At 43.2% G+C, this 12,716-nt stretch overlaps 1 protein-coding gene across 4 annotated transcripts in view; it reads right to left on the bottom strand.

Annotated features, from left to right (window-relative positions):
• LOC140734164 (uncharacterized) overlaps positions 1 to 12,716 on the bottom strand; it is a 140,659-nt gene that overhangs the window by 34,237 nt on the left and 93,706 nt on the right. For all 4 annotated transcript variants that reach the window (XM_073057793.1, XM_073057792.1, XM_073057791.1 and 1 more), the window contains exon 3: positions 4,041 to 4,203. In XM_073057793.1, the coding sequence (XP_072913894.1) occupies positions 4,041 to 4,203 (163 nt within the window). The remainder of the gene's footprint in view (positions 1 to 4,040; positions 4,204 to 12,716) is intronic.

Here is a 12,716-nt window from a genome sequence, read left to right as displayed (position 1 = left end):
TACATCTTAAATGTACCATCAGGCTGTGAAGTATTATTGCTGTATTTCACAGGGTCACCCACTCTGTATGGGTTTAACCCTCCGCTAAACCACTGTAAAATTCAGCAGGAAATTCACAGCTTTAAATTATTCTTCTCCAACATTCCCTGAGTTCACCTCCCTCTGGTCAACAAAACTTCTGAATAACAGAGTCAAAATGCTGGAGGAACTCAGGGTAGGTCAGGCAGCATCTATGGAGAGGAATAAACAGTCAACCCTATAGATGCTGCCTGAGCTGTTGAACTCCTCCAGCACTTTGCATGTTTTACAGTCTTTTCCAGAACTTCAGCATCTACAGTACCTCTTCTGTTTATTCCTTCTGAGTTGCAGATTGCGTTCCAAACAGGCACCATCACGCTCAAGGACAGCTTCTACCCTGATGTTACAAGACTCCTTAACACACTTCTTGGATGATAAAGATGAACTCTCTATACCTCAATCTACCTCATTATAGCCCTTACCTTGTTTGCCTAGCTGAGAAACAAGCTACTTTGTCTTTGTCACCAGCATTTTGTGTGTGCCCTATAGATGCTGCCTGGCCTGTTGCGTTCCACCAGCATTTTGTGTGGGTTGTTGTTTGAATTTCCAGCATCTGCAGATTTCCTCGTGAAGCTACTTTGTCTAGCTGCTTTCTCCATAACAGCATTCTGCATTCTATTATTCTTTTTCTTTTTGCACTATCTCGATGTAGATAGAAGTGGAAATATTTTCCTATTTTCAATCATAATCTTAAGCTCATCCATTTGGTAATTTCATGATCTTCACCTTGGCTGAGATGGTCACATTTTCAGGTGTGGAAGTGAGTGCTTAGCTCTTTAAATGAACTGTTGTTAGCACAAAAACTGTCTTCTGTGTCATGTCACATTATCATTTTGCAAGAGCGTGTATCATAAAGTAATCTGATTGGCATGTATTGGCCCGGACTCTCAAGTTGAAAAAGTGTGCATGGGCAGTTCGTTAGAGAGTAAGGGAGAAACTAAGTCCATAAGTTTAACGACCTTTCATGGGAAATGGTTCACCTGACCTGAAACCAGGGCAGCACAGTAGCAGGGTGGTTAGCACAATGCTTTACAGTATCAGTGACCCAGGTTCAATTCCTGCCGCTGCCTGTAAGGAGTTGTACGTTCTCCCAGTGACCGTGTGGATTTCCTCCCACAGTCCAAAGACGTACCAGTTGATATGTTAATTGGTCATTGTCAATTGTCCTATAATTAGGCTCGGGTTAATTCAGGGGTTCCTGAGAGAAGTGGCTCAAAGGGCCAGAAGGGCCTTTTCTGTGGTGTAGCTCAATAAATAAATAAAAATTAAATTCAGCATTTCTCATCCCCAGAGGCTGACTGACCTGTTGAATAATCATAGCTTCTTCAGTTTTGATTTCAATTTGCCAAATATTTACAGTGCTTTATTTTACCACAAATGAAACTACAATATCTCACAGCATTCTCCATGTCTTTTATATTCAGATTCAGATTCTGATTCAGTTTATTGTCATTTAGAAACCACAACTGCAATGCAGTTAAAAAACGAGACAACGTTCCTCCAGAATGATATCACAAAAGCATATGACAAAACAGACTACACTAGAAAATCCACATAATGTTTGGACAATCCCCAATCCAGAGTCCGGAGAGGCTGCTGCGTATTAATATCGCGCTACTGTCTAGCACGTTCCCTGGAAAGGAGCTCCAAATCCACCAGACAAACAAGACCAAAAACTAAAGCTACAAGACCTGCACAGAACCACATAGTTACAATATATAGTTACAACAGTGCAAACAATAGCATATTTGATAAAAAACAGACTATGGGCACAGTAAAAATGGTCCAAAGATGTTAAAGGACTATAAGTTTAAAAGAAATCACCACACAGTTTCCACAAGTCCCCAGGGTCCCGACAGATTTGCCATCCCACGCCGGTGGCAGAAGGGAGTACCCCCGCTATGGACTTCCACGCGCCGCCCGACTCAGCCTCGCAGACGCAGCACACAATGAAAGCTCCGTCGAAACCAGCCTCGTAGACACAGCACACACCGACAGTGACCTGACCGCAGCGGACTCCGAGTCCATCGAACCTCCGAGCCGACGACCATCCCCTCCGGCACAGCTTCTCTGAGCACCATCCTCTGCCGAGCGTATTAAGACACCCCCGCCAATGGCCACCGGCAACGCGACCCCAAGGACTGGGGGCCTGTTCTTCCCAGCAGAGTCCCGGACCTCACAGCAGCAGCAGCAACAAAGAAGGTCTTCCTGGAGATTTCCCGATGTTCCTCCGTGCTCCCACGTCCGTTTTCAATCGATTATGATTGCGCACGGCACCCCACTTCACAAATAACAGATAATCAGCTCCGGAGTGGCCGCTGCAAGCTGCGTCGCGCCGCCATATTCTACTAAATAATAAAATTACTTTAGCTAGAGGGTGGTGAAGCTGTGGAATTCATCACTACAGTTGGCTACGGAGGTCAAGTCATTGGGTATGTTTAAAGTGGATGTTGAGAGGTTCTTGATTGATCAGGATGTAAAAGATTATGGGGAGAAGGCAGGAGAATGAGGTTCAGAGAGATAATAAATCAGCCATGATGGAATGTCGGAGCAGACTTGATGGACTAAATGGCCTAATTCTGCTCCTATGTTTTATGTTTTGGATGCTGGGGTGGAAATACGTCTCTATCACAGGAGAGGTAAGCTGCTCCTTCCCTCCACTAACCTGTGGATCACCCTTGGGCAAGTGTGGCACCTGCTTAGCAGCCCCCCCGATCAGGCTCACATGAAGCCATGGGAGCAAGTGATGGATGGTCGTATGAGCAGCTGGTGCATATTACAAGTCCTGGTTATGTGACCACTGATGCCAGGCAGACAATCTTTGAAGGGTATTGATAATGGCTGTGGTCACCCATCACTGCCCAGAAGAAGGAAATGGCAAACCACTTCTGTAGAAAAATTTGCCCAGACAATCACGGTCATAGGAAGACCAAGATAGCCTATATCATATGACATGGCACATAATGAACGAACAATGTTTTATGGTCTTCTGTTCTTATAGAATTGGGACAGGTAACTTCAATACAATGGGCTTTTAATGGATCTATCAGTATGAAATGGAAAAGGAGCTGCCGTTTATCGATCTAATATATCAATATTTACAACATTAATGATATTTCATTGGTCATGTTAAATGGTCCATAGAATAATGAGGAAAATATCTGATGCACTCATTGCTTCCACTTAATTTGATGGTTAATATACAATTCTCTTAAATCTATATTGAATTTAATGAAATTACATTGCTGGACATGGAAAAGGGATGGAATTCTAAAGGGTTTACTGGAATAAGTTTGCAGATGACATGAAGGAAGGTTGGTGTTGTGGATAGTGTACAAGGTTGTCATTGGTTACACTGGGACATTGATAGGATACAGAACCAGGCTAAGTAGCAGATGGATTTCAATCTGGAAAAATGTGAAGTGATTCACTTTGGAAGATCAAACTTGAAGGCAGAGTACAGGGTTAATGTCAGGATTCTTGGAAGTGTGGGGGAACACAGAGAACTTGGGGTTCACATCACAGGTTCATCAATGTTACCAATAGGAGATAATGATAATTATTATTGCCACGTATAGAGTGTATGGGGAGTCCAGGGAGGGGTAGCACCTCTTGTGAAGGGGCATGTAAAGTGTATTTCAGGGCAGCTCACTCACCTTTGGTCCCCACCAGGCACTCAGTTCTCACCTGCGGCCCCAAGTAGCTGTTTGCATGTGACAGCGGCCACACCCTGGTTTCCTGCTTCAACGGCCAGGCTAAATCAGGTGAGGGTAGTCAGCGGGCCTCATACCCCAGTGAGCAAGAGTGGAACTGTCCCAGTGCAATGGCGGTGAGGTAGATTGGGAGATCAAGTGCATCTTTTAGCGTATGAGGGCTCCTTTCAAGAGTGGGATAGAAGGTTCGGCCCCATTGTGCTTTTGGAAGTTAGTGCCCCGTTTCACTAGATCCCTAACAACTCTTACCCTGTCTCAGAGTCCGGCTGTGCTTCAGAAGGTTCAGCCGTGCTGACGTCCGTACTTGACTGGCTTGGCTTCAGGTTGGTTTCTCCTTTGGGTGCTGCTGTCACTTTCCTTTTCTTCTTGGCGAAAAAGTTCTTGAAAGTTTTAAACTTTGATTTCTTCTTACCTGTTGAAAACAAATGAAACCCTTAGAGTGGTAAGACATTCCGGATTTGGTAGGATGGGTTCAGGCTTGGCTAGACATTCAGACGTGGGTACGGGGGAGTTTAGTCGGACAAATGCGGGAAAACTGGATTCACTTGATGGGCTCCGTGGTCAGCCTCAGACAGGGAACGGTACAGCACAGCTCAGGAAAAGACCCCTCAGCCCAAGATGTTGTGCCATTTCATATGATGTGGGTGATCACGGTCTTAGGACCTTGATTGTTCTTGGCAAATTTTTCTACAGAAGTAGTTTGCCATTGCCTTCTTCTGGGCAGTGTCCTTAAAAATGGGTGACCCCAGCCATTATCAATACTCTTCGGAGATTGTCTGACTGGTGTCAGTGGTCGCATAACTAGGATGTGACGTGCACCGGCTGCTCTGATGGCTTCACGTGACCCTGATCAGGGGGAGGGGGGTGTGGTTAAGCAGGTGCCATACATTGCCCAAGGGTGACCTACAGGCTAGCAGAGTGAAGGAAAGCCTAACACCTCCTTTGGTAGAGACGTATCTCCATCCCACCACCCAAAACTCAGCTAATTAAGTCAAAATTGAGTTTATTGTCATATTCACAAGTACATGTCTTGACAGGTACAATGGAAAACTTAGGCACAGAGCATCAGGTACACAACATTCGCTAGAGAAAAATAAATTAAACATAAATTATACAGGATTTGTACGGGAAAATACAATTTGAACAATAAAACTAAGTCAGTTTTAATGCAGTGATCAAAGTGGTCATAGTGTTATTAAACCGTGGTTAGGGTTTTGCTGGTTGGTTCAAGAACCGAATGGTTGAAGGGAAGTAGCTGTTCTTGAACCTGATAAACTAATAATTCCTGAGCCTTGAACGAGTAATTAAATGAAGAAGGATCTAGTGCTTTCCTGGCATATATGATGAATAAACTCTTCTCGGCTTCCAGTCGGATATAGCTATCGATTTTAACCAATGTTTCAATGAAAAACTCTGCCAATTCATCAGGGATAATGCTTGGGCTTATCTAGTCTGGTGGTATTTATATCCCCATCGTCCATCCCTCCTGATTGGTTATCCCTCATCCAATCAGGATTCCACTGTCCCACTTTGTCCCACATTGTGTTTGCAATGGCCATACGATTGACTTTGATGGCACAAAACTTCTGTGCCACACCAGTGGCTTTTGGGACTGTCTGGTGAAGGAAGCCATTGAAATAAAACTAGAGGAAAAGAGGTTTAACAAAGATGAAGGTCTTGCTCTAAGTAAGAATGGGAATTTGATTGTAAACAGGATGGGACAGTGGAAACCATCAGGCAGGAGGTACGGAAGCTTTAAATCGCACTCCACCAGGGTCAAGAACAGTTACTTTCCTTCAATTCTTCAGTTCTTGAGCCATTTGGTACAACAATTCGATCACCTTGAACTGAAACAGACTTTGTTTAAACTGTATACTTCCTTATAAAAACTGTGTTTATATTTTTCTTAGGGATACTGCTTATAGGATGCTCTGCCCTTCATGTTGCTGCAAGTGAGGTACTACGGTAGCGTAGCGGTTAGCGCGATGCTACTTCAGCTCGAGGGGTTCTGGACTTCGGAGTTCAATTCCAGCACCATCTGCAGGAACGTCTGTATGTCCTCCCTGTGGAACGTGCCCAGGAACTCCAGTTTCCTTCAACAGTCCAAAGGTTCATTGGTCATTGTAAATTGTCCCCTGTTTAGGTTAGAATTAATCGGATTTGTAGGGGGTTGCTGGGGCAGCATGGCTCGAAAGGGTGAAGGGCCTACTCCCTGCTGTATCACTAAAATAAAATAAATAAATATAATTTAAGTGTTTCATTGTACTTGTGCATACATGTAGTTGTCTATATGACAATGAACTCCACTTTGACTATGACTTGTTAAATATTCCAAGGGTCTGCCCTCACTCAAAGTTCAAAGTTCATTTATTAACTAAGTATGTATACCATATGCAACCTTGACATTCACCTTCTTGCAGGCAGGCACAAAACAAAGAAACACAGTAGAATCCATGGAAAACTCCACACAACAAAGACCCAATGATCGAGAAAAGAACAAATCGTGTAAGCAATAAAAAAGTAAAAAAGAACATGAACCGCAGAGTCCCTGAATGTGAGTCCCTGCCTCGGTGCCAGTTCAGCACTCGGGTGAGTGAAACTAATCCAGGCCACAGCTGCTGGGCATACAGGAGTGAGCTATACCAGCTAGTGGAGTGGAGTCACAGCAACAACCTTGCACTCAACATCAGTAAGACGAAAGAGCTGATTGTTGACCTAAGGAAGGATAAGATGAAGGAGCACAAACCAATCCTCATAGAGGAATCAGAGGTGGAGAGAGTGAGCAGCTTCATGTTCCTGAATGTCAAGATCTTTAGGACCTAATTTGGCCCCAACATATTCATATAACTATAAAGAAGGCAAGACAGTGACTATGCTTCATTAGAGATTTGATATGTCAACAAAGCATTCAAAAATTTCTATAGTTGTACCGTGGAGAGTATTCTGACAGGCTGCATCACTGTCTGGTATGGGGGTGGGGGGGGGGGGGGGCATACTGCAAAGGACCAAAAGAAGTTACAGCGGGTTGTAAATCTAGTCAGCTCCATCTTGGGTACTAGCCTACAAAGTACCCAGGACATCTTCAAGGAGCGGTGTCTCAGAAAGGCAGCGTCCATTATTAAGGACCTCCAGCACCCAGGACATGCCCTTTTCTCACTGTTACCATCAGGTAGGAGGTACAGAAGCCTGAAGGCACACACTCAGCGATTCAGGAACAGCTTCTTCCCCTCTGCCACCCGATTCCTAAATGGACATTGAACCCTTGGACACTACCTCACTTTTTTAATATATATTATTTCTGTTTTTGCACAACTTCTAATCTATTCAATATACATACACTGTAATCCATTTATTTATTTATTTATTTTTACTTTTTTTTTCTTCTATATCATTTATTGCATTGAATTGCTGCTGCTAAGTTATCATGCCGGTGATAATAAACCTGATTCTGACTAAGTCAGTTCAGCGCTGAGACAAGGAAAGCCAGGTGACCCTGGTTGGTGCAGAGTAATGAGCTGAACACCAGTTCATCCTCCACCCTGGGGCTGGACCCTTAATCTTTTTAATCTGGATCGGCACTTAAATCAGCTACACATTGGCTTCTTTCTCACTCTCAGGCCGGGCCATGCTGCTTCACTCCAGCCCAAAGTATCAATCTGGCCTGAAGTCCACTCCCGCAATGACTACCACAGCCATACCTACATTCTCCAGAGTCCAATTCTCAGAATCCTTCAGGACACCGCAAAAACAGATCGTTCAGATGGCTCAAAAGCACAACTCTCAAAGGGAAATTACACGCTGCAGATTGCAGTGATCATAGTCCAGAAAAAGAATATAGTAAAATAGACAGTAGTTTTGTTAGCTGCCTGCAAAATGTCACTGTGTCTTGCCAGAACCATGTTGGAGAAACCTCATAAACTTCTCAACTTCTCCCGCAGCTTGTGTGTCTGCTGTTTGAGGCTGGTCATGAAAGAATAAAACCAGTGATCTTCTGCATTGGATCAAACATAAGTGGTTTGTTTGACACTTCTTGGGATAACCCATTTAATCTTGAGACTTTTGTCTGACAACACAGAATTCACCTTTAATCCTTATCCAGTTTTCTCCACCAGCATCATTTAATTAAATCTGATTTAGATGCCTTTGATATCTATGTGAAGCATTTAAGGCACAATTTACAGGCACTATTTGTCTAATACACTCATCAGAGTAGATGGTGTTGAAATGCTCCACAGATGCACTAACTGGTTACATCTGAACCACAGGAGGAGATATTTATACAGGTGACAAGTAGATTATTCAAAGTGGGTATCTAAGGGAATGTTTATACAGGGATAAAAGAAAGATGAAATTGTCAAGGAGTGGAATTTAAAGTCTGGGGTTCTAAGAATCAATCTGAATTAATCAATGTTCTGGAGGATACCAGGGTTACTCAGGCAGGGGGTTTCCTTGTGAACGGTTCAACTACAGAGATTATTACTCACGATAAAAGCCCTAAATACCATGATTCTTCTTTGGGAGTAAAAGTGACAGAGAGGTGAGGGCGGATGAAGATATTTGTAAAAGAGATGAAAGCCTGTTCCACACATCTGCTTTCTAAAAGGCTGATTTATGTCGGCAGCTGTGATCTCTCAACGTCAGGGGAACTGGGGGAGGGGAGGCATTAGAGTAATGTGAGATCATGTGTAACACTGTGATACTGGAGGCTGTCACAGTTTTCAAGGGAATGATAAAGATTAGTTTTATTTGTTACATGCACATTGAAACATTGAAAAATACAGTGAAATGTATAATTTACGTCAACAACCAGCATAGTCCCAACATGTGCTGGGAGCAGCGCACAAGAGCCACCATATTCCAGCGCCAATATAGCATGCCCGCAAGTTATCAACCCTAACTTGTACACCTTTGGAACGTGGGAGGATGCTAAAGCACCTAGAGGAAATATGCGTGGTCACAGAGAGAGCGTAGAAACTCCTTACAGGCAGAGGCAGGAATTGAACCACAATCTGGCAGCTGGCACTGTAAAGTAATTGAGCTTGAGCTTATCACTGTGCTACTGTGCCAGCTTCGCTGAATGGGAAGAGGGCAACAAGCTGTAATTGGGATCCACAGCACATGCAATGGAGTTTCAGAACCATTCAGCTACTATATCAAAACCATGCTATGCCTTCTCAATCAAATAATATCCTGAAGGATAGAGAACTGTGACAGGCCTGGATAGAGGGGACGTGGAGAAGATCTTTCCTATAGTAGGTGTATCTAGGATCAGAGGGCACAGACTCAGATTAGAGGGACAGAGATAACAATGAACTTCTTCAGTTAAAATGAACCATTGTTGCAGATGGCTGTAGAGGCCGAAACATTGGATATATTCAAAGCAGAGTTTGATTAATTCTTGGTTAGTCAGGGTGTCAAAATTTTACAGCGTGAAGGCAGAGGAATGGGATTGGGGGGGGGGCTAATAAAAAATCACGACAGGATTTGGGCAAATGGGGCTCATCAGCTGTGGTTGCAACTCATTTAGGAGAAGGAAAACTTCGATCTCAAAACTCGGCTAACTTGCGGCTATATTCACTTAAGGAGAAGGCTAAAGGAGTAAACCCCAAGGAAACATCCAGAACAGGAGTCCCCAAGGCAGTCCTACATTCAGTTCAACTCTGACTGACAACTGCTGTGACGCTGCTGGTGTCTCTGATGTTCCTTTGGATATATCAGTTGCATGGAAAGGGGGAGCCTGCTGCACGGACAACAGCGTGCTCTCCAAATCCTATTGCACGTCACGTAGACAGCTAGGACAAAGCATCCAGGTTTGACCGCGACCAGTGGAGGTTCTCATGATGGAATGGCAGAGCTGACTCAATGGGCTGAATGGCCTAATTTTGCTCTTATGCCTTATGGTCTTATGGAAGGGCATTACAGTCTTCATGGTGGTTTTATACCTAGAAGTACATGGCCTACTGGCAAATCTTCTCACCCACTGCAGGGTGGAAGATATCTTGGTTGAAGATGCCATACAGAGACTGTAAGATCATTTTGATCTAAGGTCAATAGAAATAGTGCAATGATCGTGGAATGAGAAGCCTCAGAGTAAGACAGAGAATGTATTATTTTACTGAAGAACATATCTTGCATTGCAACCTTGATCCCTTTTTAGATCACACATTATGCAGTAAGTTTGAGTAGAGAGTATGTGGAGATTAATTAATTTTGTATAAATGAATGAATTTGACCAAATCTGTTGAGCACACAAAACCCAGTACAGAGAAAAGATTCCACAAACAAAATGCTGGTGAAATTCAGCAGGTCAGGTAACATCTGTGGAAATGAACAAACAGTCAAAGTCTTGGGCTGCGACCCTTCTTCAGAACAGGCTTCAGGTCTCCGCCTGAAATGCTGACTGTTTATTCATTTCCATAGGTGCTGACTGACGGCTGAGTTCCTCCAGTATTTTATGCGTGTTGCTTTGGATTGCCAGCATCTGCAGGAGTTTTTCGTGTTTAAGATAAAAAATTAGTTTTATTTGTCACACGTACATTGAAACATACAGCAAAATGTCTTGTTTGTGTCTACGGCCAACACAATTAGAGAGTGTACTGGAGGCAGCTCACAAGTGTCACCGGGCTTTTGGCGCCAGCATATCATGCAAACAGTTTACTAATCCTAACATGTACATCTTTAGAATGTGGGAGGAAACCGGAGGATATCCATGCGATCACGGGGAGAACGGACCCAAGCTCCTTAGAGACAGTGGTGGAATTGAACCCCGGTTGCTGGCACTGTAAAGCATCACCCTAACAGCTTTGCCACTGCGCTGCCCATTTGAACTCATGTAATAAGTGTTGTGTCAGTGCATATGGAATCAATGATGCTGGAGAGTTTCACCCATCACAAGAGATTCTTCTAACTGCAAGCCACGGTCAAGGAGCTGCAACAAAATAAACGGCTTGAAAGGTGAACCAGCAAGGCTAATCCCATTAGTCATTGTTATGCTGATCGTTACTTGACTTAGTCCTACCAGTTCAGAACAGCCAAGAGCGTTACCAAATGAAGGGTCACATTTTGACTGTCAGCAGATCTAATCCTAAAACAATCATCAGATCAGTTTCAGTGGTTCGAGTTTTTATTCTGTTGATGTGTATGTAGACTGAGCTTTTATAAAGCTTTGGTCAGAATGAATTTGGGAGCAGTTTTGGACCCGTTATCTAAGAAAGGATGTGCTGACATTGGACAGAGTCCAGAGGAGGTTCACCAGAACGATCCTGGGAATGAAAGGGTTAACATGTGAGGAAACATTTGATGGCTTTGGGCCTATACTTGCTGGATTTTAGAAGAATGAGAGGGGCGATCTCACTGAAACGTATTGAAAGGCCTAGATAGAATAGATGTTGAGAGGATGTTTCATATATTGAAAGAGTCTAGGACCAGAGGGCACAATCTCAGGATAGAAGAGCATTATTAAGAATGGGGTTCAGGGTACTTGGAAGCACTTGATAAAATAGAATAAAATCAGCATGGTTTTCTAAAGGCTAAATCTTGCCTGACAAATCTGTTGGAATTCTTTGAGGAAGTAATAGGTAGGATGGACAAATGAGAGTCAGTGGATGTTTAGTTGGATTTTCAGAGGCCTTTGACAAGGTTCCGCATATGAGGCTGCTTAACAAATTAAAAGCCCATGGTATTATGGGAAAGGTACTAGAATGGATAGAATGGTTAGAAGATTTGAGAGGTTAGAAGGGTTGAGAGAGATAATAAACCAGCCATGATGGAATGGTAGAGCAGACTCAATGGGCTAAATGGCCTAAATCTGCTCCTAGATCTTATGGTCTTATCACAAACAGGAGAAAATCTGCAGATACTGGAAATCCAAGCAACACACACAAAATGCTAGAGGAACTCAGCAGGCCAGGAAGCATCCATGGGAAAGAGTCCAGTGGATTTTTCGGGTCAACACCCTTCATCAGGCACTGAAAAGTACCTTGATGCTCTGAATCAGACTCTGTTGGCATCAGGATCCAATGTGGATCGAAGCGCCGTTCGATTACCTTGGAAAAGAGAAATTCTCTTGCAGAAGGCTGATATTGAGTTTAGACAGAATCTAATCTGGTTATTCGTAACATGTTGCAAAGAAAACTATTGTACTAGTCAGCAAAGTCTTTGTGCTAGAGATGTCTCATACCAACACTGCATTGCTAATTGTATTGATTTTTGCTTGTAATTAGTTTGAAGAAACTTCTTGTCCTAATAGCACACAACATTTTACTCAGAAAATTGCCAAATACAAACACATAAACACAAGAGAGCCTGCAGATGCTGAAAATCCAGAGCTACACACACAAAATGCTGGAGGAACTCAGTGGGTCAGGCAGCATCTATAGAAAGGAATAATAATCAGTCAATGTTTTGGGCCAAGACCTTTCATCAGGATTCACCAAATACAAACACGTGGTTGCTTCATAACTCATGTAAAGCTGCAACTTTATTTAAAAAAAGTTTAAATAAAATCATAATTATTTATATGAGTGGTTGTTTTCTTTGGCATGAGTTCCACTCAGCCACCACCCAGGTAAGTCATATACTCATGAGTATACTCAGTGAAGAGACGAACACGTTTTACTAAACTTCTGTTTCAGCTGGGTACTCTGCTGCATGTCTTACTGTTCAATCTGAGGAGAAAATTTCTGGGATGCGAGCATTGGTTGTGGATGGCAAGGTAGCGTGATGGGAAGTATGGTAGCGTAGCAGTTAGCGTGATGCTTTACAGCGGCAGCAATTGGAATATCGGGGTTCAATTCCCTGCCGCTGCCTGTAAGGAGTTTGTACATTCTCCCTATGAGTGCATGAGTTTCCTCCAGGTGCTCAAGTTTCCTCCCATATTCTAAAAATGTACAGCTTTGAGTTAGTAAGTTGTGGGCATGCTATGTT

This window comes from Hemitrygon akajei, chromosome 10 (genome assembly GCF_048418815.1).
Source record: "Hemitrygon akajei chromosome 10, sHemAka1.3, whole genome shotgun sequence".
Classification (NCBI taxonomy): Eukaryota; Metazoa; Chordata; class Chondrichthyes; order Myliobatiformes; family Dasyatidae; genus Hemitrygon; species Hemitrygon akajei.
Note: the sequence above shows the minus strand (reverse complement) of the source record. Positions and strands in the feature narration are given on the sequence as shown.